Raw genomic sequence first — 27,146 nt, forward strand, 5'->3', positions numbered from 1 at the left:
TTTGAAAGCACCAGTTTGTGCCTTTTCTGCACCGTAGTGTAATCACGATCACGTCTTGAGTCCTCTTTTGCTTATTTTGAGATTTCTTTTGAATACATTTACACACCCAAGTGGACTAGAATAGTGTTTCTGCACTATTTTAGCCCTTCATACTTTCCCTAGCTGTATATAAGTAGCATATAAATTGGCATGGTAGCTGGAGAGGTGCCAGTCCAGCTCCTGAGCACTGCCGAGGTGCCCTTGAGCAAGGCACCTAACCCCCCCACCAGCTCAGGAGAGCCCACTGTGGGCAACCCCCTCACTCTGAGACCTCTCCATTAGTGCATGTCCATAGGATCCTGTTTGTGCATGTGTGTGTGTATTTCAGCCTATGTTTGTGTAGCATGTTTACTAGACAGAATGTAAAAAATGAATTTCCCCTTGCGGGATCAATAAAGTATAAATTATTATTATTATTATTATTATTATTATTATTATTATTAATAAACAGAAAAGCTATACAGCCTCAAGTGTTCTTTAAGTTTGATTAGTCATGCTCTAGCCATAAAAGTTGTTATTCTAAAACCATAAAAAATCTTTTGCACCAATTATCTCCTGATCAAGTTTGCATTACCCCCTAGATGTTTTGTGTTTTTGTGTGTGGACTCCATCCAGAGAAGACTGTAATCTGTATCTGAGAGATCTGACACAACTGCTCACCTTCTTGACGAGGATGGTGAGCCCCTGGTATTTGAAGGGCTTGGAGAACTCGATGTACTGAGCACGCTCATTGTTGATGGTGAGGGGAGCGACTATCATGTCGGCCAGGCCTCCCAGCAGCTCTCCCATCATGCCGTTCCACTCTTTCTTATTGCTGTTGTTCACCTGCAGTAGGGGAAGGGACAACAGAGGTCAGAGGTGTCTGATTTTACTCTAATATACATCTCCTCCAGCAGTTGGCACAACACTAACAACAGAGTTTTGTCTAAGAAGGAGGGGGAGTGGAAGAAAATGGATTTGATCCTTCAGGGTATCTATATGCTGTCAATGCTAAATGCTGGCTACATTGGAGGCTGCCAAAGATGGCCGTCGCTCTCAGAGGCTTTGTCATCAATCAGAGAGTGAATACCTCATTCCCTGTTGGTGTAGTCAGATTTATCTCTCTTCTTTTAGGTTTAAACATTCACCATATTTAGAACGTGGCCATGTCATCAAGCATCCACTTAAGAGATCGACTTAAATGTAGTTATAACATGGTAATGCTGTGATCCAGGCTTGCAAATTGTTTAAAAGCAGAGAATCTGACATATAAGTCATATTTCAATGCTTCCTAATCAATCAAAAATTGAAAAACTATTTATAGAGGAAATCCAGTGGGACTTCAGGCCACTTCCTAATTAACAGTACATTTACTACATTATATATACACCTATCTATAGGCCGTTCAGGTCACAAGGGTTTGGAGCTAATCCCAGTTGTCATTGGGTGAGAGGTGGGGTACACCCTCACAATGTTCTCTGTCAGACAAGAGAGGGTAGAGGGTCTCCAGAGGCATGACATGGCTTAAAAAGGACACTACAGATATCACAGTATAATCTTTACAATGTGTCCACAATGTCAGATGAAACAACACAATCTGACGGTACACTGACAGTGTTTCGCCAGAATGTCAATGCTACAAGTAATTGGATGTATTTAAAGTAACCAGGCAAGAGTGGAAAAGAACATGCTGGCAATCAGAGAAAAAGTCTGAAGTTCAATTACGTGCACAGAGAATCTGTTTAAAAATTGTTAAATAGAATGAATGACAGCCAGAGATATTCCAAAAATATATACATTTGAAAAAAACTGAAAAAATTACTGACATTGATGAATTTGTAAAATGTATTTTCAAAATGAAGAATAATGTCTTTACATTGGTGTTTGTGTTTTTAATTGTTTTATGTTTGGTTGTTAGCACTTTGGCCTGGATTGGATTGGAATAAAAGCATCACTGCTCTCAGGAGGGAAGCACCTTGACTGAGTTGATGTTTTATCCGTCCTGGATTTTTATTTTATCTGTGAATCTTTTATCTTCCCCGAAAATGAAGAAGATATTTCAACTAAAAATAAATCTGTAGCAAGAGACAGGGGAAGGGAGACATGTGAAAGGAGAAAAGTGGGAGGAGAAGAGGCGGAGGCATCACAAAAAGGCAGACTTTAGGGAAAATAAAGGGAGGAGAGGAAGCGATGGAGGAGGTGATGGAGGAGGTGAGAGGAGAGCTGGAGTCATTCGGAGCAGCAGAAAAGAGAGAGAGATGGTAATGACGAAATGTCTCTCAGCTTCAACAAGGTCAGAGTCAGGGACAGAGCAGTGGTCGCCATAGCAACAAGCCTCAGCGCTATACTGGTGTTGAATCAGTAAACAGGTCAGAGAGACGGAGAGTCACAGTGACATGAAAGTAAGCCAAGTTTTAATCACATTTCCACAACATCATCCGGAGAAAACAAGAACTGCTGCTTGTTTCCAAACCCTACTGCTGTGTGAAAAATAGTTCACTGTTTGATGGAGACACAAATAACTGCATCAAACCCATTGTAAGAGATGAAACGTTAAGATGACAACATCGAAAGATGTCCGTCAGAGCTTAGAGGGATGTAATACCACATGGCAAAGAGGAGAGCTGTATTCCTTACTGTGTTCTCAATGAGCAATAGGGTGGGACAAAATATTGATAGGACAATTTATCGTTGTCCTGACTCATGGTGACTCGATGGTGCCTATGGTATCCATTGATGGAATATCAATATACAGTATATATATTTTTTATCATTGAGCTCTAAAACAGTTTTCCCTGCCAAATGGATTCACTGTGCCACCATTCATGACTCCTCTATATAGCGGTTACGAAATGAATGATGGTAGTGTCAACAGAAGTGAATTGGCTAAAGAACACGTTGACAGCAGGATAAAAAGAGAAGACAGTAGTATAATGATTTATGATTGTCTTGCAAAAAATCAAATATCGAATTGCTGAATTTGACATTATTGTAATTAAGGGCCCCTTATTATGTGTCATATTGTATTGTTCATATGGTATGGTAACATTGCAGAAGGGATCCTTGTAGTAATAGACCTTTGTGTTAAAAATAATATTCTTTCTATTCAACCATATTTAGCCCGTAAATCACTTCCATCAAAGCCGCCAAAGCTCATTCACAAAAAAAATACCTTCAACAACATTAAATACTCTCCAAAAGGCGAATTGGAGCTTGGAGGCCAAACATCTACAAGAGTCTGTATGTTGCCTGAGAGGCAACAACCTAGAGGGAAACTGTCTGTTAAATAAGGAAAGGCAATATACTCACTCGCTCTTGCGTGCCAAATTTTCCATCAGCCACCAGATGAACCTCATAGGTGAAGTTCATGCTCATCGCCAGTTTGATGAGCAAATCGATGCAGAAACCATAGCAACACTGAGGGACAATGGGCTGACCTGGAACACACACACACACACACACACATACACACACACACACACACACACACACACACACACACACACACACACACACACACACACACACAGAGAGTGGAATTAGGAATGACATGTCCTGAGCTTGTATTTTTGTGAGGACTAGTTGGGAGGGTTGAAGGTGTGAAACATATTTTTGCCTCAGCTTCTCCTCAACATAAGTTTAAAACATGAACATAACATTTTCTACCAAATTCAAAGCAGATTTATTTGGACCGGTCTCCACTGGAAGGAAGCTGGTGTCAGTGTAATAAGAACTGAATACATGGAATGACAGCTGGAGGCAATTAAATCTAACCTTATTTCATCACCCACTTTTAAACTCTTAATAAAACAAACTACTAGTGTCGCTAATGTAACTTTGTTTGTTAGTTTGTTTTTTATTTGTTTTCTTAGAATAAGATTTATGTTAGAGACATAAGTCTGTTTATGCATTATGGGGAATTCCCTTCTTTTTGGGAATATGTGCATGCTCCTGTAATGTTATCCACTAACCTTTTATGGTGAATGTATGGTGTAAAGTAAGGGTTAAATTAAGACTACATCCACCCTAGTGCCTTAAGAGGTTAAAAAGTATGTGTAAAAAAACAACGAGTGTGAGTACCTGGGGTGGTCCCATTGGGTCCAGTACAGATAACCTTCTTGATTAAGACTCCATTAACAGTGTATTCCTCTTTACACGTCCCGTCAGTCTTCGTTGGCTTCACATATACAAAAGGCTCCTGATGGATCGTCACAATCTGCACAGAAATAAGCACACAAACACAAACACATTCGCAAGTTTTATAGTGTAAATTCCTAACTTCCCTTTTTTGCTGAAATTTCAGACCAGAACTGTGTGAAGTCCAACTGTACAGACATCTGTCGTTATCTTGACCTAAACTCTGTAAGGAAACTTTTTATTTCGGTTTGTATGCTTGTGTTGGTTCAAATATTAGTCTCTCAGTATTTTATCCTGCAATATATCGGTCTAAGATACCTTTCCACTAGTGGGTTAATAAATAAATGTTTTCACTATAGTTGCTGGGGGTTACAGTGGCTAAAGGTTTAGTCCTGGTTCCTTATCCATTTGCCTTTTGCCTTTTGTGTGTTTCTGATTGGACAGAAAAGAAGAGACTTTATGTCATATTCAACTGCAATCCCTCACTTAAGAAAAATATGCTGCTAGATTATCAATTTAACTCTATAAAATAATCTAGAGTTCAATCTTAGAACCCATTGAATGTCGTCTAGCGATGTTGTAGCCTATGAAAGCTATGACAAACTTTTGAGGGTGTCCTGTGTAGCTAGTGATGAAGGACTTCCTGCCCAGACTTATTTTTTAGTTTTGACAGTTTTTCAAACATATTTATAAAAGAATAAAGTGATTAAGTTTAAGGTTTTTTCTTCACTACACAGTAGAGAAGCCATTCAAATTTTCATTGTACCTTGGTATAGTTATATTGTGTTTGAAAGGCTACTGTAATGACCAAATTTCCCCACAGATAAATAAAGTATGCCTGATAAAGTTTTATCTATTTCTGTTCATGATGGGAGGCGATCATTCATTCCACACAACATTTTCCATTGACTTGCACTGATCACGGTTTAATAGCAGCAAAACAAGAGCAGACAGAGTACCTTCAGTTTAGTTGACATCTGGTATCCTACTGGTTTCTCTGTCTCTCCTCCTGGCCAAATGATCTTCCTCTGAGGGTTCATCACAACCTGAAACACACACATGTACACACACAGGTTGTCATGTTGTTCCAGACAGGTCTCACTGTGACAAGCTGACTAAATGACAGCATCAATACTGCATCCGTGCATCAATAGTTAAACAGGCCAGGGACTAGTACACACACACAGTCAGCTTGGTAAAGATTCTGCAAAACAAACCTGTGAATGATGCTTCAGTCAGGATATTTTACTTATTCAGACTCTATTAAAAGTTGTGCTCAGTGAGTCACTATAACACGGAAGTTGCACTTGTGAGGGATGTGCCGAATTAATGAAGCTAGCTTGACTTTTAGCATAAATAACACATAATCCTTAATTTCCCATAATGCACCCTGGTAGTTACTTTCATCAGAGTCTCCCACATTTGGAGACGGCCAAGTTTGACATATTTTCACTGTTTTCAAGGCTAACCAAGACAAGATATCAATATCTAAAATAGGTGGAATCAACCTTGTAACCACAAATGTGATCAGGTGTTTAGGTGTGACACAGTGTTCAACTAGTTGTTAAACCAGGCAGGATCAGGTGCGCCAAGTGTATGACCAGGGGTGACCACAAGAACTCAAACAAACTAACCAATTGAGACATCGGTAGACCAGCAACTTCGGTTTCCTGTAAAGTGAAATTAGGGTTTTTGTCAATGGAGACTGGTGGCTGAGAAGATAGGGATGTAGAAACCGTTTCTGGTTAAATAAAAGTATCTTACTCTTTATCAGAGAGATCTAAAGGTCTGTTTAGAGTGAGTGTTTAGGTGTGGCCATGTGAACAGTATAACCATGTGTTTATCTTGGTTTTCAACAAGCTGCAGCCAAGAACATATAATATCCAAATGTGAAACCAGGTTTAACAATGTGGGGTGTACATGGGGCAGCTGTGGCTCAGTTGGTAGAGTTGGGTGTCTCTCAACAGGAAGGTTGGGGGGTTCGATCCCCAGCTCCTGCAGCCACGTGTCCGATGTGTCCTTAGGCAAGACACTTCACCTGTTTGAATGTGTATGAATGGGATTAGTTACTTCTGACGGTCACTTTCGATAAAAAACCTCTGCCAACAGTGTGTGAATGGGTAGATGTGACCTGCAATGTAAAAACACTTTGAGTAGTCCCAAGATTAGGAAAGTGTTATATAAGCATCGATTTAGCTCAAGTCCAATAATTTAAACAAGTCAATGATTAGATTCATTTATTTAGGTATTCATGCAGTTGTGACGGCTGTTTAAGTAAAAGTACAACTTGGTTAATAATGAGGTTTGACAAGGTGTTTAATGAGTTGTATATCTCTGTCTATAACTAGATAAATAATCAGGTGTGATTGTGTGTAAATTTAACGTAGAACCAGGTGTGACCAGGTTTTTTTAGTTTTAATAAACATTACTGTGCTGTAAGAAGCACAGAGCGAATGACACACGTGTGTCATGATGAACCGAAGATGTTTTGGCACTGCAGGAGGACTCTAAAATCGCTTTTGTTTGTGACCCTCAAGCTTTTAGTAAACCAAAAATAAACATTTAATAACCTCCATTCGATTCACAAAAACCTTGATTAATGAATCCGACAGTCTATCCTTCAGGTTGTTGCTGTAATTTACCACTGGAAACTTTTGATCTTCCAGGTCATTTGTTCGTATATTTATTCATGGCGTGCTTTTCATTGACCATTGAATGTGGAGAGCAGAATGTGAGGCTGCACACATTTTTAGGTGGATCATGTTTTAACAAGCGAACATTGCTTGCAGATGTGCATACGAAGGATTTTATGCATCCGACTTAAGTTTTGCCTGTGCCATTTCCTGGGTTTTTGATGTATGAACACTTTTAGTTTAGATGCTATGCATTGTATTATAAATGAGTCCCCAGGTTTAACTGGGTGAATAACCAGTTGTATTACTAGATAAATAACCTTAAGTAATCAGGTCAAAAACCAGATTTATAACCGGGTGTAACCAGGTGTACTGTACCTGTGATCCGTTGAAGACTCCGACCTGGATGAGGCGACCTGGTTTTTGTTGGTAGTTCAAGATGCTGTAGGTAGCAAAGCGTCGGTCGCCATCATCGTTAAACTCAATTCGTCCCGTCAGACCATCAGGGTACTTTGATGCCATCAACACCCTGAGGAGCCAATCAGAAACCAGTGGAGTCAGGATCAGCTCGGTGGAAATGTGGATGCCCAACTAAAAGTGAGAACATGTCACATGATGCTGTCGCTGCTTCTGTGGGACTGTCTGTAATAGTGGAGCAAATAAATAAAACTGATTTGACTGGACTTGATGGTCTATATGGGTCACACAGAGGAGAGCAGCAGTGACAGAGAGGTTCATTATCCCAGTTGTGTCAGAAGAACTTCCAGCAGAAGCAAGATCAGATCAGTGAAGCGTCTCAGATTCTTATTCCGGAGCTGAAGGAGGAGGAAAGGACTCCATGCTGACGATCAGAAACTCAAACTGGATAAACTGCTGAATGCACAGCAGTCACACAACATTTTCTTCACCGCCTCTACAAACTGTCCAGTCGGGAACTCAGTTCTGTAAGTAAGTGATCTGGAAAACTTACACTTATACTAAAAGCCCCCCTAGTAGATTAGGTAACTAGCCTCATGACTGTGGTAACTGCAGTTGATATAAAGCCTTAGATCTCATAACCTCTAATTTCATTGGCCAAGTTGTCAGTAAAAGCCTCAGCTGTAATACTGTCAGAAGAAATGCATATATAGACTGGTCTTTGATCCAGTTGTGGTCAAAAGTGTGTGTTAGGAGCTTATTTGTTGTGTCACCACCCCAAAAAAACACTTGCTGAGCAACAGCCAATGGAACAATCAGATCAAATCATAGCTTTTTACACAGTATTCAAAATCTCCAGTTGCTCTGACTGATGTTTCCCTGCCATTGTCAGTCACAATTCATAGCTTTGCTTTGAATTATTTAGGTGTTTTTTTGTTTTAAATAAAGAAGTAAAGTGATTCACAGATAAATACTCTGTAGAAAAAATAAATAAAAGAAGAAACAAAATTGAAGTTTAAAAAGGATAGTTTAACTTTGTTCTGTAACTACATCATCATCACTGCTCCAGATGGCCATTTCACCTGTAGGCTAGGTCATAGATGTACTGACCGTTTGAAGAGCGGTCCAGTCCTCCAGATGTTGGTGTTTCCCACGCAGCCCCGAGGCGGCTCTGTGATGTTCTCTTTCTCGAAAAGCTCCTGCAGGGACTGAGCCACCACCGCAACAGCGTCCGCAATGTGCGCCGACTCGTTTTTACCGTTAATCAGCTGGAGGCCAAGCAGGCCTACACCACACAAAACATACATACACAAAACATACACACACACACATTCACACGCACACACAGCAGAGAACGGTAAAACACACAGCAGGGAGCTAATGAGGCTGCAGACTGAAAGTGCCCTCATTCGTACAGACATGTTAATTAAAAAAAACTCTCACACTCACTTTAATTTTACAGATGTAACTAAAAGAGGGCTTCAGTGTAATCATTCAAACACTCTCACGCATACAGGCACACTCAATCAGGGCTTCAGGCGTCATCTCATTGTTCAGTAATACCAAACTGCATGCTGGGAGTTCACTCTGAGAATCACAGCCGTTTGTCTCTCAGGACAAAATAAGCTTCACTGAGACGTTATGAACCGTGTCTGTTGTTTTTCTTCAGCAGAAACTTGTCACACAGTGATGAAAGTGTCTGCATCCATCCTCCAGCTTATTTCCAACAGCTTGCTAACACTGCTAGCATTCCCCAAAGAAACTTCTGCGAAATAACTCATGAACAATAGCTTTGGAAAACAGTGTTAGGCGATAGCAAATTCTGTTTCCCACGGATGCCACTAGGTTTCACTGACAAAAAATATATATATTTACCATCATTCATCCTTAAAAGTAAGAGAAACAGACAAGCAACTTCCAGCTGAAAGCACAAATACTTACCCCTGAAACCCCAGAGAGCAGTTGCTTCTTCACAGTACCAAAAAGGATGAGCAACTTCAATTGAAATTGTTGGAAACAGCCAACTCAACGTCAATCCAAACAAATGGCAACACAACAACTAGGTTAAATATCCTGAAATACCAATGGGTAAAGCCAGTTGACATTTCCACCTTAAACTTATGGTTACAGATAGCAACCAAGTAAACAAATCTATCACATTTTTCAAATTTTCCATAATAAGTAATGTTTTTTTTTTTCTATTTTATTCCCAAGTAAGTTACAGCTACCTCCCTCAAATAAAAGAAAAACTATGTAATCTTTTCTGCTTGTTTAAAACCACAGGGTATTGAAAACCAATATTTTCAACTACTTTTAGCCTACTTCTTTTGGTGGGCCAATCACATCTCTTTCATGAACGAAATTTAGCTAACATCCTGACCTTAAACTCCTGAACACAATAAGCTTACAATTCTCCCATCAACTATAAAGGAGTGGAAAGTGTCACCTCTTTTTCCAACGCAATTGACCAACACTCAAGCATCCTGAATACAATTAACTGACATGTCCCCGTCTCCCTAATCACTAAAACACATGGGCGCAGCCAGCTCACATCCTTATTGGAGGATGGGCATAGCTGGAGTAAAAACTGATGGTTACAGTCCACTTGTGCTTGTAATTAAAATGAATGAATTCCACTGAAGCACAACGTACTTTGGATGGGAAATACTAACAGTGTTATCAAGCTGTTGTTAAGGAAGTTAGAGCACCAAATGCAGACACTCTTTTCTTATAATGTGACAAGCATCTGGTGAAGAAAAAACAACATCAAAATCCATAATGTCACAGTACTGCTGTATAGGTTTCTTTTGAGGGATTCGTTTTAGAAGCAACCTGTGCACAATTCTATCAAACTGTACAGATAGAGGGGGCGGACATAATAACACCAGCACTTGAATAGGCCAATGCAGTCCAACACAACAGCTCTGCAACCAAAAGCAACCCCTGAATGGCCCTGTTTTTGTTAACAATTGTTAACCTGAAATGCTGTCGAGTAGCTGTAGTATCTACTTCAGCTACAGGTGAATAAATAATTCTGTTCACGTCCTGTTTATAATACTTTATAGGAAACCTTGAAAAGACCATTCCAGCCTTGGTACCTGAAGGCTTCTGCAGCCACAGTCCACATACTCTTAGTATGAATAAGGTAACACATACCCTGATTTACATGTGTTTATGATAATATTACATAACAAGGAACAAAGAACAGCTGATTCAAAATAAACTCTGAAGATAAAATTAAACAGTGGTCATAGGATACTGCACAGCGGAAACAAGTCCCTGACAAAACTGTCCACTCCAATGGTCTTATATATATACAGTATGTTCTTTTTGCTAAACCGGTCTGGAGTATCCTAGATCTAGCAGTGTCCCATTTGCTTTTTTTGTTTTTAAGAACAACTGCCAATCTGTTTGCGGTATGTCTTAAAACGCTTACATTTATCTACAGAACTACTTCGATTCTACTTGGATTTAAACTGTCTGCATCGGTGGCTGTGTACTTCTGTGTACCACTGTCTTCCACTTATCTGGGTTAGTCAGCAATGTTTTCCTTCTGGGGGTTCCTGGAGTATTCTCAGACCAGATGATACACATAATCCCTCCAGTGTGTTCTGGGTCAACCCTGGGGTCTCCTCCCTTCTACCCAGAAAACCTCAAAAGGAAGGCCAGCAAGAGGATCCTGATCAGATACCCAAACCACCTCAGCCAGATCCTTTGGAAAATGTAAAGAGGCTCTGCTACATGTTTGCCCCTGGATGTCCAAGTTTCTCATCCTTCTCTAAGTCTTCTAGTCTGTGATCAGTCTTTTCAACTCTACTAGAAAGATTATGACCAGTGCAAAGAGTTTGAACTTAATTGACAGTTACAGATGCTTTAATCCAGCTGTCCATCTCACAATCCAAGATAGTCCATTCCTCGCTCATTAACAAGATCATGAGATACTTCAGCTATATGAGCAGCCTCTTTCCACACCAACTCATGTCAACGTGTCTTCAGTCATTTGTCTTAGGCTTGGGTACATGACAAAGTTAAATAACTAACAAAAACTCTTTTGGTTAAGCAGAAATGGAAGATTATAACAACTTCAACTTAGAAAGTAGTGAATAAGTTCAACTAAGACTTGGTTCGTTCATTCACCTTTGTCTGACAGCTTACATGACCTCAACCAGACTGAACTTAAAGAGCCTTACTCGATCATTGATGTCTAGTGTGCTAATCTTAGCCAGCAATGCAAGTTTTAAACCTACGTTTGTACAACCCTGTGACCTTTATCTTGTCATTCTCTTTGTAAGACAAAAAGACGTCTGACAAAAGCATATCGTGAGAAACAACACAACCTAATGTTTGGGTTCATCCAAATATCTTCCATTTAAACCTGAAGCGTGGTGCAGAATTTAATAATGAGAATTTTCTGCTGCAGTGTTCAACTCAAGGTCACCACACAAGATATCTTTAGGAGCTTTCTGCCACATCTCCTCGTTCTCAAAAACCTTTAAAAGATGTGGCTGAGAGCTCTGCAGGAATCTAGTACGTAAACCTTGAGTTTTTGACAACTCTCTGGATAAGCGATGGAAGAGATGTATGAAAGTTAAAGCTCAGATAAAGTCAAGGCTTTAATCTGAAACAGTTTCCCTAAAAAGAAACCTCAAACTTCTCCAACTGAGACATAACAGCTGAGGGATATTTTCAGAGTGCAGTCTGGCTACACTTTTAAGAACATGATGGATCATTTTTTGACACATCTTGATCTCAGGAGGGACAAAGATGTGTAGAAAAATGACACATCATTTTTTAAGAGTGCATCAGCTGGTTGGTGAGGATGTTATCTCAAAATAAAAGCCACAGCAACAGAGCGGGGAGCCCATTACCCAGCAGCCAGAAAGACCCACGAAATGTTTAAAATGTACAAAATGAGGGTTTAGTATCAGTTTATAGACTCTTTGAACAAAGATTGGAGTTTGTCCAGTCAAATGAAATTTGTTAAATTAAAGAGTTATATTAATGAATTGTTAAATGTCTTCATGCTCTCAGCTACCTTTACAATGTTATAGTTGTACCTTTACTTTAGCAATCGTAACTTCACTGCTGAGCATCCAAATCACCAAAAATGTTTCTGATTCATTTCTTTTTACTTTAGAGAACATAGTATGAAGAAATACTGTATATTTATTTCACTTGATGTTCTCCCATTTAGACGACCTCTGTTGAGGTCAAACAGAAATTAGTGATTTGGTGTTGCTTTAAGTTTGGGGGTTTCTTCAAAAATACTTTTCCATGGAATTGAACAGCCCCTGTCCAATGGCAGAGAGTTGTGCACATACTCCAAGTATAACAGTGTATACATGACGTAGTCCTCTGGCTGACTGAGTAATCTGCTGGTTAAAATAACCCCCGCATCCTCTCTATCAGGGCAGGTTCAGTGTTGCCGTGGACAGGTCTTCTGTTGACCAATGGCAGAGGGCAAAGCATCAAGCAGGAAACAAGAAGCAGCGGCGGCATCTTACCAGTGTTCGTTCAGACACACGTCAAGGTAACCGCAGCGATATTAGCTGATTAGCAACAGCCACCCCCACCCCACCGAACCTGAATAAAGCTTAACCCCGACCACCCCCCTGTTCGGCAGCATATGTTATTGGCTTGTCTACTGTGAGAACGGGCAGACAGGCGGGCGGACGACACACACTATAGAAGATGAAACAAACAAAAAGATGTTAGACACATTTAAAGCCACAGTTACAATGAGCCAGAAAAGAAAACAGTGGTTAAGAACCTTTAAACATGTTTTATTTTAAAGGGATGTTTAAACGTTCAACCAGCAGTCAGAAGAAAACCAGAAAGAGAAACACACCAGGACGCTGAGAAGCTAAATGGCTGTGATGAGGATTAGTTTCCGTCATCAGAGACCTACAGCACTACTAGAGAAAAGAAAGATATGGAGAGCAGCCATGTTTCCATCCAAACACTTTAAAGCCATGATTGGATAGGAAGAATGCAACATCAAAAAAGCAGTAGTCTTTACACTTGTTTTTTTACTGAGTAAACAACTGATGTCCTTGAATATTCTTGCGTACAGCAACACAGTAACCCCCTAACAACATCAGAAAACTAGAAACCTACTACAAATGGAAAAATGTATGCTTCAAAAAAGATTTGCAGCAGTAAAGCTCAATAATCCATTCCTCTTTGAAAGCTTTGAGGGACAATCCAATTCACCAAAGCGCTACCCCTTATTTTGGTATGCCCTCGGGGTAGAGCCTCTTCAGAATGCAGGGGTGTCCTACATGGACATGGAGTTGAAATCATACATTATATATCTTGTTTCACACACTGGAAAACACTGCACTGTCACTTACAAATCGTTAATCGTTAAATCAAGTCCTATGGACATCAGGAATAGATTTTCTCAGCGTATTTAAAATGTCAACATTATCATCAGCAAGATTTTGACTATTCTGCAGCTTTACGTTTTATATTCAGATTCCTCATTTCCCAGAAAATTCTGCTTATTGCAAAGGAATTGAGTTGAATGTGAACTGAGTCATGAACCTTTTTTTTAAACAGCATGACATCCTGTGTAGACTGAAGTAGGTACAGTCTCAAAATTGAAAGCTAAAAATATAAATATAGAAATACAGCCATAAAGTCTTAAGGCTCCTGAAGACTTAGATTTTTTTCTCAGTAAGCAATGTCTTTATTTTACTTATGAGCTGCTGCTATGTCTTGATATCAGATGTGTGATGTCCCATATAAATGTTCTTTAAATCATAGAAAATGCCTCCTTATACCAGAGTTTTAAGATATGCAAAACTCTGAGCCTTGGCTGAGAATTATCTTGAGCGTTGGATGGAAGCAGGGCTGAGAGATAGAGACCGAGAAAAACTTCTGGAGGAGTAAGGAAGAAAAGCAAAGAAGACGAGAGATGAGGACGAGGAGGCAGAGGTTAACATACCGTCTGGGGCTTCACTAAGAGCTTTGCCAGTCATCTCTCGCTCTCCGACCAGCCAGACATAACCAGAGCCAGTCATGTTGAGCTGACGGGCTGCTTTATACACAGCCGCAGCTTCGTCCTCGCTGCAAACACACAGAAGGTAAAATTTAGGTTTTTTCATTCACAGTGCAACTATACAAACAGAGCTGCAAATCTAGTGGTAACTCTCCGTAACCATTACGTAAAGCATTACTAAAGAAAATCTAACCTCGTACCAAGTTACACCATCACAATGCAAAGACACCATAACAAAGACATAAAACATGATTGCAAACAAATAAAAACAATACATATCAAAAGTAGAAGAGCTTGAATAGTAAAGCCAACAGCAGAGTTGGCTGCTATTGTTTTGGTAGGTTTTTTTTGTTTTTTTTTACCTTTTGGCTTTTCAAAATTGGTAATCTAACTGATCAAACAGGTATTTTGAAATACAGATGCACCTTGCTTACAAAGCTAGCCAGAGTGTCAACTTGTTCAACCCTCTAGTCCAAATATGGCTTTGAAACAGCCAGAACAAGAGACGGAGAAGATCAATTTACTTTTTCTTACCCCAGTATCCCTTCAACCATCTACATCCTAAGAAAACATAGAAGATGCTACAAAGATAATCCTAGCGACCAAATACCAACTACAATGGTATCACCTATTAGAAGGCACTATAAAATACCTGTAATACCCTAGCAACCACATCTAATTCCTTTTTTATACAAACCTAGCAGAGAGGATAATGACTCGAGCCTCCAAGTCTTTGGCCTCCAGCAGCAGAGATGTCAGGTTGGTGTCCTGGCTGAAAAGCAGCACCTTCTCCGCCTGGACGACCACCATGAAGTGCAACAGTTGACAGAGCGGGGCGGCAGGTCACATCGTAGGACATTGAGAAACACGGCAGAACAACACGACACAGGAAACATCATAGAGCACACATTATTAGCTCTGCAGTTCATATACCCTCCCTCACCAATCCCCATTTCCCTGCCCCTGTGACCCCAGCCTCGACCATGCTCCCTCTCACCCACACTACCACGGGCAGAGGAGGGCGGGGCAAAAAAAGGAGACAAAAAGTGTTCAAGATCTGCTGAACTGAAATAAAAATCAAAGTCGAAGCTTGAATACAAAGAAGGGCAAAAAGTTGTGGGTGGTGTGGTGGCACATGCAAACTGAGGCGCTTTCAAGACTCCAACCAACCAACCAACCAACCAACCAATCAGGGACGTGCATGTTAGAGCGCGCTGATGCAACCGCAAATTAAAAAAAGATCTGAGTGGAGAGAAGGCAGAGGGGGTGGAGGAGGGAGGCGGGGAGTACAGGAAGAGGGGGGGAGTAACAGGTTCAATTCCCAAAAGTAAAAGAAAAGGAGGTTTGATGCTGCAGAGGAGTGAGAGGATCCTTGTGGGTGGTGTTCCTAAAATCTGCAGATAGAGCCTAGCCTAGGCCTGGCTGCATGCAACCCTTCACATGGAATAAAAACTCAGGGAGGAGAAAGAGGAGAGGAGGGAAAGGAAGAGGAAGGGTGTCTCTCCTGCGAGTGTAAACCCATTCCCAGTGTGCAGGAATCATGAAAAATCAAAAGAAAGAAAAAGGATGGTGGAGAAAAGACGTGCCACCAGGATAAGAGTCTATCTCTGGAGCCGGGTTGGTTTTGGGTGGGTGGGGCTGACTGGTGTTTTGCTACTACTGGGCGAGCTCAGAGATTGGTTGGGCGGCGTGCATCATTTGACCATGCAAGTTTATACCTTGGGTGTTCTCCTGAAGTCATAGTTCTGTTGGTCGATGTTTTCATAGTTCCTGTTTTTAGTCTGATGGGTAATGTGCACAGAGAAAATATGCAGACACAGAAGATTATAGACAGTCAGAAAAAATGGGGGGCAGTAAAGCATTCAAAAAATGATAGTTTTTTTTTTTTTTTTGCTTTGAATCAGGAGGCTAGAAGGAGGCCAGAGCGCCCAAACACATCACAGACTGTCTGCCTGTCTGTCCATGCCGTGTAACACAGTGACCTCACGGTTTATTCCTTCAGATATATTTAGTTTGGGCGATAAAAATACATCAGAAACCTGCCTGCTGCTCCGATCAGGCTGCGTGCTATTTTTAGAGCTTTCGGAGAACAAAAGAACCAGATAATCAGTTTTCAAAGCGAATCAAAAAAACCTGTCAAACTACGATGCTTGTTCTCACAAACATTTTGAAGCTGATTCACCAACCACAGAGCTGGAAATATGTCTATTTCAGCTTAACAACATGTAAATCAGACAGACTGGGACTGTGTCAATAATTCTTTGTTCACTTAATACATAATTAGGAGACATTCAATACTTTGCTTAATATTTAGCAGAGAATAGGGAATTTTGTTAAGTTAATGTTCCTTACTTAAAATGCTCCCCTGCTCCCCCGATAGTCTCACGCTTTGAAGAATATGTCAATCCCTTAGCATGATATGAACCTGTTCGCTTTATCCTCAGTTTATTAGCAAGATATCATGTCCCAAATTATATTAGCTTGAGTCTTGCTCTGTTCGCATCATCATTATTATGACATGGGACCTGTAAGCATAGGCATCAGTGTTTAAAAACCATAATGCTTCAAATGTTTGACATTAGTCACGACTAGGAAACCAGGGTTTAGCTAACCAGTCTTACAACGTTTAGGTACATGTCTTCGCACATATCTTGCATTCACTTCAGACTTCACAAAGCACATGCTTAGATCCATTCAAGGCATTTACTTTGATGAACAATTCAAGCCAAATAAATGTTATATTACCTCCCCACTTAAGAACAAAAGCTGGAAGCTAAAGATTCGAGACAAGAGTCAGTAGAGGCCTTTTAAAATGAAATAAACCTCAGTGCGTTGCCAGTGGTATATACAACCTGCCTCATTTTCTGTCAAATGAGATTGTATCGAAGCACACTGTACCGAGCTGTGACTTGAGCTGTGACTTTGCTCTCTGGTAACTTCTTCTTCTGATGCTAAGCCAGTGTGGCGGCAGAGCGTCCCATTAGTCCTCCACTCAATCCGCTCCAAATGTTAATCTCATTAAATTTACATCCTGACCTAAAGTCCCTGAACAGCACACTCACACAACACTTTTATGAAGCTTTTCTCTTCTTCTTTGACTGACTGTTTGGACCTGGTAATGTGTAATGGCTACTACATCTGAGTATTTGTTTCTTGTAGGGTCACACAGTTTATATGGGCTACACACCTCAGTTTAAAAATGATTATCCAACAGTAGAACATAATTATGAACATCTCTAGGACTGACAGAAGCAAGTTGCCTGCTTGGCCAGCATGCTAGATATTAGCTTTCCAGCTACAGTGCAAATCACCTTAAATTAGAAGATGGAGGCATTAGCCAAATGTATATTAATTAAATATGTTTTATTCATCACAATCACACAGCAGCCATTCCTCTCTGACATTGCATAGATCACTGGAAGACCTCTTAAGCGTGGTAATAATGTCATGCTGCTCTGTTCCAGCTCTTATCTAATCAAAGCTATTTTAAAGTTTCATGATCTTTTTCCTGCATCTCAAAAGAAGAGAATTTAGTGAGATAAAGGGCCATTTTTGAAGTTTTAACTAAATATTTGAAAGTCTAATTACCTACAATCATTGACACAGTGTAGTCATCTAAAACATTATGTGTCACGCTGTAATCAGGACTCGTACTAGATGAAGTAAAATAGTTCAATCTAAAGGGGAAGATAACTGGTAACAGAAGCACGGCGCTGATCATGTCCATGGCCGTAATCAGCTATGAGGATTCTGAGGTCTGGACCTTGGTCATATTTTTTTATAACAATGGTTCCGCCCGCATATGATCCACAGATCATTTACTTTACAAATAGGAAGAACATGTGTGTGAGTTTCTGTTGGTTTGGTGTTAAGCTTGGGCGCATTTGAAGGTATCATTTCTTACTTCAATAAGATACATTAACAGAAAAAAGTCTGGACCTCACTATTTTCTAAACCCTGGTTACTGCCCTGATCATATCGCATGTTTTATTTCAGAAATATTCATGTTTAAAGCTAAATTTATTTTAAAAGCTGGTTCTGTAAGAAATGGAACATGCCTCAGATTTGTTGTTCAACTACCTAAGATAAGATAAGATAATCCCACAAGGGGGAAATTTACAATTTACATACCTGTGTGTGAAGGTAAGTTTTAATTATTGCAAATAACTTATTTTCAACATTTATTTTAAAAAACTCTTACCCCAGTGTTTAGTTAATATTAATAATTTAAGATTTTGCAGTTAAGATCAAACATAGCGGAGACACTTTCCTTTGTTGTCTTCATACAGTGTGTTTCTGCAGTAACTGTATAGCAGCCTGCAGCGATATTCATTTTTATTTCATTATGAATCACATAAGATGGATGTTTAATTCAGAAACAACAGGCGCGCTGCAGTTCTGTTCACCTACTTTAACTAATGTGCTGTAATATTCATGGCTCTCCTCTAACATTAATGAGTCTCACTGTGGCTCCTCAATGAGACAGGAAACAACATTTTTACTTTCCCAAACTTTTCTAGTCTCATCTGAGCGGCGTTTTATTTTTACTTTCAGTGTGCTTCACTGATTTTAATTTGCTGTGGAGTCAGTGCTGTTCTCCTGCAGATTGAACATCCCAGAAGTCTTTCATTCCATTTCAGTAGTGGAGATCAGGACTTATGAAGTTTTCATTAGTGAATGACGATGGAGGCTGGTAGAAAGTATTTACTAATAGTTGTTGCATCATTATTATGAGCTGACAACAGAATACAAAGAGATTTATATTTTGAGATTTTACCATTTCTGAGAGATTCAAAGATGTTTTTGCAACTTACATGTATTGTTAAATATTTATTCTTATCTATTCATCTTCTGTCTCTTGATATTCTGGTGTTTCTTTTTAGTCTTATGTAAGGCACTTTGAATGCCTTGCTGAAATGTGCTGTACAAATAAACGTTGCCTGACGTGTATTCACAGAAGCTCTTACGAAAACAAATGTCGACATATGAAAGATTAAAAAATCAATTCACAGGTTGTTGTTTCTCCAGTTTGTTGGAAGAAAAGCCCACAGCAGCAGCAGAGAGGAATGAATGCATACAGTTTAGATAGATAGATAGATAGATAGCTAGATAGATAGATAGATAGATAGAGAGACAGATAGACGGATAGACAGATAGATGGATAGATAGACGGATAGATGATAGATAGATAGAGAGATGGATAGATAGATAGATAGATAGATAGATAGATAGATAGATAGATAGATGGATAGATAGACGGATAGATGATAGATAGATAGAGAGATGGATAGATAGATAGATGGATAGACGGATAGATGGATAGATAGATAGATAGATAGATAGATAGATAGATAGATAGATAGATAGATAGATAGACGGATAGACGGATAGATAGATAGAGAGATGGATAGATAGATAGATGGATAGACGGATAGATGGATAGATAGATAGATAGATAGATAGATGGATAGATAGACGGATAGATGGATAGATAGATAGAGAGATGGATAGATAGATAGATAGATAGATGGATAGATAGATAGAGAGATGGATAGATAGATAGATAGATAGATAGATAGATAGAGAGATAGATAGATAGATGGATAGATAGATAGATGGATGGATAGATAGCTATTTTATTGATTCCAAGGGAAATTCAAATGCAGCAATGAGACCGTTTAAGCATAATTATCTAAAATCAAGCAATCTTTATTAAACTTTTTAAGAGATGTCTGTTATGTATTTTGTTTTTAAATACACACCTCCTTTCACTTGAAACATGAAAATAATTTATTTTATTCTCGGAGTACCCTCTAAGTTATAATAAATGTTGTTCTCTGACTTTATTTGATTTGACAGTCAGTTGTTGACTGCCTACAGACATTGATGACATGGTGCTTTGTGGCCATTGCATCCCAAATAGAACTGACACCACCAATAGATGTTTATGCACGCTCCAGGTATTGACAACACAGATCCTGTACTACCTTCTCTGCCACATGGACCTTTATGACCGCCATAAACGGCATTGCCCCCTATTACAGACCAAGGCTCCATTTATGCAAGCTTCTAGGTATTGTCAACACTCATATTCACTACCATACCACACGGCCCACAATGCCCCCCACAATACAACCAACCAACCAACCAACCAACCAACCAACCAAACGATGGAATAGCTGGGCAAGTGAGATCCAGGACATCATTGGGGTGATCAAGAGGGCATCAACAAACCTTTGCGCAGTTTGAACATAAGGGTCTAAATGAATATTAGGTAAAAAAAAAGGTTTGAGAATTTGGCAAGAAGATTTTCTCAGCTTCGATGCAAACTTGGTCTGTAATGACTTCCATGTACCCTGATTCAATCGATAAGTCTACCCCTGCCTTAAAATATGAGATTTTTTTATTTATTCTTAAACTATTCTGTTACACAAATATTGAGTTGAAAAGGAAACCATTTAAAACCCCACAGTCACACCATAACACAAAACATAACAACCTATTGCACAGCAGAGCTCTCATACTCTGCAAGGACTTGAAAAGTAAAATGTAAGGACTGTTTCTGATTAAGAAAAACAACTTCAGGTGAATCTCAATAAACTTGTTTGGTCATGTTGTCAGACATTTGGATGTACAATCTGAGCCTGTCAGGGGCAAAAACAAGAACTTTTGGTGGACGTAATTGTTAAGACATTTAGATTGATTAACTAATAAGGGATTTGTCACTACAGTATAGACCTTGTTTTCTTCTTTCTGCACTCAGTAGAAACACTCTGACGCTTTGATACATCACAGAGGGAATAAAGCTGATATATATGCTGTCTGCCCGTCTGTCTGTAGAACGACAGGCAGACAGACAGTTGCTTTAACAATGAGGTGGGTTGACAGCTAAGACAGAAACAGCTGAGATGTGTTTGCACGGCTCCAACTCCGAGCTCCTTTATTGTCGAGGTGATGAGAAGCCAGACAACAGATGGTGGTAAAGAACTGAAAGATGACATGGACAGACAGAAAGACAGACAGAGAGAGGCAAAGAGAGCAAAAGGAAGTAAAATAAGTCTGTTTTTAAACTGGAGAATGAGAATAACCAAAGCCAAAAAAAGAAAACTTGGAAAAGAAAAAGAAAAGAAACTCCACCAAGACTGCACGGAAAAAACTTTTATAGAACGTATTTAACTGAAATCTCAAAATGATTAAGTGATACATGACAGAATGTTCTTACTCACTGAATATCTTCAGAATTGTTTTGTGATTCTATTTTTTAACCTGTTAAGAAATCTCCCACCATGTTTCAGAATCAGAGTTACTTCATTAATACCAGGGGGACATTCAGTTGTTACATTTGCTCTTATACACAATATAGCATTAGGAAATATAGAAATAAATGTAAGAATGTAAAAATGAAATAGAATAGAGATAATAAAATAAGCAATAAAAAAGTACCAAGTGAGACTAGAATAATAAGCTGTGTACAAAGCGCAGGGACTTGAAGATATAAACAATATAAACAAATGTAAATATACACAATGTGCTGTTTTAAATAGCAAAACAAGCATATTTACTTGCACACAACCCTACAGTTTTTTTTTCCTGATGCTTCTCCAGGATCACAATCTATCATATCCTGGAGCCTCTTATCCTGGAGTCTATTTGACTCCAATCAAAGTTTAATTTCCCTGAATGAATGGTTGACATCATTTGGTTTGCTTTATGATCTTTAAAAAAAGCGATGACACGTGCTTTCCAATCCAGGCCCCCAAGTGACTGTGGATGAATGTCTGGTTAAGTTTCCTGGACACTGTCCAGTCAAACAATTCATAGCTTTCCCGTGACATCGCACACTTGTGGAACCGCCACAAAAAAATCTTCCTACCACTGTACGCTACGGAGTCTGCCTCAGTTGCAACCAGTTTTAACCTGTTTTTTAGAGGACCCTCATCAGTCCAGGTTGTAAACCCTCTCCTAATCCTGCCATAAAATATTGTTAACTCGATCAAAATATTAAAAAAATAATTCACTGGACTCCTCCACACAGGCAGAATCCAAAGGAAATACTCGCACACGAATCACTTACGGAAAATCGATGAAGGTGCAAAGGTCTAACGTATCCACACACTGCGTCTTCAACAAAGTAAAAAAATGAAAATTCTGGATGTTGTTTTTGTTGCTGTATTAACAGTATTTCATGAAAGTCCCATTCATTTTCAAAGTAAACACATTGGTCAGCTTAATGTAAATAAGCTACAGTGTAACAGGCTGAGTTTAAGGACTTGTCGCTATGACAACAGTTGAAACTGTGTAAAACCAGAAATGTCATGCTGGTATTACAGATTCAACATTGTAACTTACAAAATTCAGGGATCTGACAACAAAAATCAAGACCCCACATCCTCCAAAGACCCGAGGTGAAACATTGATACTGTTTGAGAAACACAGAATTGAAGAAACAGCTTTTTTCTATGATCCATGTAAACATCAAAACAAGATCCTCACATATCCTCCTGACTAACACGCTGCACAGATTCAACACACAAAAACACTTGGTGGAGATTAAAAAAGAACAGAGAAGAAAAAAAGACAGTGATGGAGGAGAAGCCGTTAGAAGAATATTGAAGCCAGGAGGATGATGGGGGGGATGAACAGAGAGCAGTTTCAGTTCTATAAACAGTCGTTGAGCCTGAGTGATCCAGCAAACCTCAGAGCTAAAAAATGTGATTTGCCTTCATACACATGATCCCATACAGCACCTATGATTGGTTGATATCTATGCATCTGTGACTATTGGTTGTTCAATTATTTTACTTCAGAAGACTTAATGTAATGTATTGACTGTGGCTTTTGAGTACACAGATATTGTCCTTACATAAAGGCTGTTCTTATTATCAGGAAAACTTATGAGGAGACGAACTGATGCTGGAAACAGGCTGGAAACAGCATGTGGACATGTTGGATGACTAAGCATGCTGCCTGCTGGTAGTGGTGATCAGTGGTCAGTACTTCCTTGTAGCTTAATCTTTTTCAATTAAGGAAAAATGGCTACCTTCTCATAAGCACTTAAGGCTTGCTCCACCTGGTAATTGTCCAAACATTAACTGAATAGATAAGTCTTACAAGAAAATAAATAAAATCCATTTAACTAACAACTTAAGTTAGTCTGCTGCTTTCATATGACGTCTACTACAGTGGTGAAATTGGGGTATTACATCCAAAACCACCAGGGATCAGATCAGCAAAGCCTTTTTTACTATTGCAAATGATGAGGATGTTTGAAAATTAAAAAATGGCATAAGAAAAAAATAAATGCCAAATTCCTTTTGGAATAAATGTTTTTTTTTTATCTAGAAAGATAAAACATATCTTTCAACTCAGTAAGACATGATTTTATTCAGCTTCTTATGATATTTTCTCAACCAGTTATTTCTGTAGCTGAAACTCCTGCGGAACAGTTCTGCTGTTTTTTACTGAAAGACACTGCATAGTAGGGCTGCACGATATATCGTTTCAGCATCGTCATCGTGATGTGCGCATGCATAGTCACACCTCAGGACATGCGATGTGAAGAAATGAAAATAAAAAATCCATCTGGAGCCGAAAAAGATATTTGAGCCTTTCAATTAAGTTTATGTAGCCTATCTAAGCCCATTCACATTAACAATATATCTAAATGAGCATACATTTATATATTTTACCACATTACATGCAACAACTCGCATAGTTAGAACACCTCAGCGCTATGTCATCTCACCTGCTTGGGGCGGGCAGAGCAATGTGCAGCATGAGTGGTCGAGCGACTGAGAGAGAGAGAACGGTGAATGTGAGCGGAGCATAGCAGGGATTTTGACAATCTGACAGTTTGCTTATAGTTAATATCACATAAGGGGCTATATTTAACACTTTCGGGGTTAAAGGCAGCGGCCTCCAGATCTGTGCGTTCAACTTTGTCTTCAGTCAGATCAAGTTTCGATCTTCTGATAGCCCATTTTATTGTTTATTTCACATCCTCCTTCCCACGCCTTACGATTTCATATAAACTGAAATGTTTCTAAACATTACTTTTCATTGATTCACATCTCTGGCAACTGATTACTCAAGCCTACAAAAAAGGCAAAACGCAGGAGGAGGACAAACTCTGTGAGCCATTGCGCGTCTGCTCAGCCTGTATGTACTTGCGCGCTCCCGCTGTGTGTCTCTCTTGCACTCGTGCACAGGCTGGAAGGGCGCAGCACGTTAATATATTTAATAAATATCCCCATAATATTATTTGGTCGCGGAGGGAAACTTAAATGATGGAACCTCAGTGCATGAGCGCATTATTAAAAAGTCTGACTGGATGTGAGAAGAATCACTTGCAGGAAATATTATAGATCAATATCAATAGGCTAATTAACAGATATCAACATGACTAAGACTCTTTGCAAACGCAAATAGTGTTCACGGAGGCAGAGAGAGACAGAGGCAGACAGGTGAGAGTCTGTAATCATCATTTCAGGGAAAGTCAAGGAGAATTCAGCTGAACAGAGTGAAGCAGTAAAATGTCTAAAATATTGCAATATATATCGCAGGAAACAAAAATATTGCAATGTAATTTTTTTTCAATATCGTGCAGCCCTACTGCGTACCCTGATGTATCCTTTTTAATCAAAGGATAAATCAACAACACAATTAAAAAATTAATTTAGCTGGAGGAAGAGAATAATAATGTTTGTCAGTGCCACACACGCACAGGTGTTTATCTGACACATTACTTGATGTTCTTGGTTCAATACAAACTTCAATTTTGTCTTTTACTGTAGCAACACATTTGAGATCTGTTGGCAGCCTTGAATCACAATCTGAACTACATCATTTTAGCTACCAATAAGTGTTTTGTGGGTTAAATTTGTGATTTTTGTTGTTGTTCGTGAACATAATTATTATGAGAATTATTTATTTATTTATCTTTATTTAAAGATGAAAGGGGTTGTAGAAGTGAACCTGCAGTCTGGTGGGTGGAGGAATGAACTGATAAGACACACATACACACACACCTGGATGAGCACAACACTTTGTTACATAAACAGACATGACTTGCAGCACACACGTCCTCACATGGACTGTGTATGTGTGTGTGTGTGTGTGTGTGTGTGTGTGTGTGTGTGTGTGTGTGTGTGTGTGTGTGTGTGTGTGTTCCTAACTGACCTTGGTCTCTCTCTCCTCCAGCAGCGTTTCAAGTCTCTTCTGAGCAGCTCGGCCCTCGTGGTCGTCGCTGACAATCAGGATGATGTGGTTCCACCTGAACTCTCTCATCAGGTCAAACCAGACGTGAGCCTGGTGGGAGTACGGAGGCACAGTCCTCAGGAACGAGAGATGGATGCTCTGTACAGAAACAACAACAACAATAAAGCTTGTAACCAAGAATTTTTTTTATTTAGAAAAAAAAACAATATGTTGCAACAAAATGTGTCTGAAGGCACAAATTCTGTGAGTGATGGACCATGATACTAGAGACATGACTATAAGTACTCCTTATTCTTTCATTCCTTGTGTGACTTGATAGGATCAGACTGCAGCAGCACTTGAAGCAGCCTGTGCTGGTAGGAATAAAGTAAGTTCAAGTCTGAGAAAAATCATTTGATAGTATTGCTTATTTTATTTTCCTTTTGACACAAAAACAGGAGTGGTATCACACAATAAGAGAGAAATTACAATATGAGAAATATTTCCAAAAATCATGCACACTAGTCATCCAGTCTTTGCTTTTTTATCAAAAAGTTTTGTTGTTGTTTACTGTCTATCAAACACTCAGCTGTAACATCCAGGTGATCGGTTCCTTCAAATTCAATTCTCGGTGATGATCATCTGACAGGCATCTGTCTTCTTGGTTAAGTGGGTGACGAGTCTCACCCCATCTAGTATGTGATTGATTGCCTGGAGTAGGGCCATTCCCTATGGGTTGAGACGTCTCTAGTAGTAGCACACAGAGCGGCTGAATAAACACTTAACAAACACTCGCGACTGACCTCCCAGGTGTCCTGGCAGGGGAACAGGTGCATAAAGTTATGCTCTATGCAGACGACGTATTATTATTTGTGTCAGACCCTGGCATATCGGTATCTTGCCTACTTAGGACCACTGATTCTTTTTCAAACCGGTCCAACTCAGAAGCACTCCCACTAACAGTAGTTTCCCCTGTACAGCCTTTCAACCAGGTGCTCTTCAGTGGCCTAAACAAGGCATCATATATTTAGGCATTATATCCCCCCCCCCCCCGATCTTTGCTCTGCGTAACATCATAGAGCAGTGCTTGGAATGGAACACACCCCTCCACATCAACTTCGTGGACTTCAGGAAGGCCTTCAACAGTGTCCACTGAAACACCCTCTGGAAGATACTGCACTCCTATGGAATACCATCAAAGATCATCTCAATCATAAAAACATTCTATGAACATTTTGAGTGTAGTGTCATCATGGGAAATGACCTCTCTGAGTGGTTTTCTGTGCAATCCGGAGTGAGACAGGGGTACATCATCTCCCCTATCCTCTTCCTGGTCGCCATAGACTGGATCACAACCAACACCACAGCAGACAGACCCAGAGGCATCCAGTGGACTCTGTTCTCCCAGCTGGAAGACCTTGACTTCGCTGACGATCTTGCTCTCCTATCAACCAACCAGTACAACATGCAGGCTAAAACTGATTGGCTGAACAACTTTGCCAGACAAGTTGGGCTCAGTATCAACACCTCCAAAACACAAGTGATGTGTGTCAACTCCATCCCCACAGCACCCATCCTTGTTAATGAGGAACCACTTCAGTTTGTGGAAGATTTCACCTATCTGGGCAGTCTCATCAGTAAGGATAGCGGGGCGTCAAAAGACATCAAAGCAAGGCTGGGAAAGGCACAGGGTGCCTTCTCCCAACTCCGTCCCATCTGGAGATCAAAACAATACAGCCTTA

General features: G+C 39.7%; 1 protein-coding gene across 5 annotated transcripts in view; it reads right to left on the reverse strand.

Annotated features, from left to right (window-relative positions):
* Window positions 1-27,146, reverse strand: part of grin1b (glutamate receptor, ionotropic, N-methyl D-aspartate 1b) — a 60,231-nt gene that overhangs the window by 20,891 nt on the left and 12,194 nt on the right. For 3 of the 5 annotated variants that reach the window (XM_020649738.2, XM_065966310.1, XM_065966293.1), the window contains exons 4-13: window positions 25,387-25,563; window positions 15,927-15,989; window positions 14,906-15,003; window positions 14,155-14,276; window positions 8,316-8,490; window positions 7,167-7,317; window positions 5,115-5,201; window positions 4,099-4,234; window positions 3,328-3,455; window positions 700-864 (exon numbers count right to left, since the gene is read on the reverse strand). In XM_020649738.2, coding sequence (XP_020505394.2) covers window positions 700-864; window positions 3,328-3,455; window positions 4,099-4,234; window positions 5,115-5,201; window positions 7,167-7,317; window positions 8,316-8,490; window positions 14,155-14,276; window positions 14,906-15,003; window positions 15,927-15,989; window positions 25,387-25,563 — 1,302 coding nt within the window. The remainder of the gene's footprint in view (window positions 1-699; window positions 865-3,327; window positions 3,456-4,098; window positions 4,235-5,114; window positions 5,202-7,166; window positions 7,318-8,315; window positions 8,491-14,154; window positions 14,277-14,905; window positions 15,004-15,926; window positions 15,990-25,386; window positions 25,564-27,146) is intronic. The other 2 variants (XM_065966308.1, XM_065966305.1) reach the window with 1 other exon arrangement.

This window comes from Labrus bergylta, chromosome 2, assembly GCF_963930695.1.
Source record: "Labrus bergylta chromosome 2, fLabBer1.1, whole genome shotgun sequence".
In the NCBI taxonomy this organism is placed as follows: domain Eukaryota; kingdom Metazoa; phylum Chordata; class Actinopteri; order Labriformes; family Labridae; genus Labrus; species Labrus bergylta.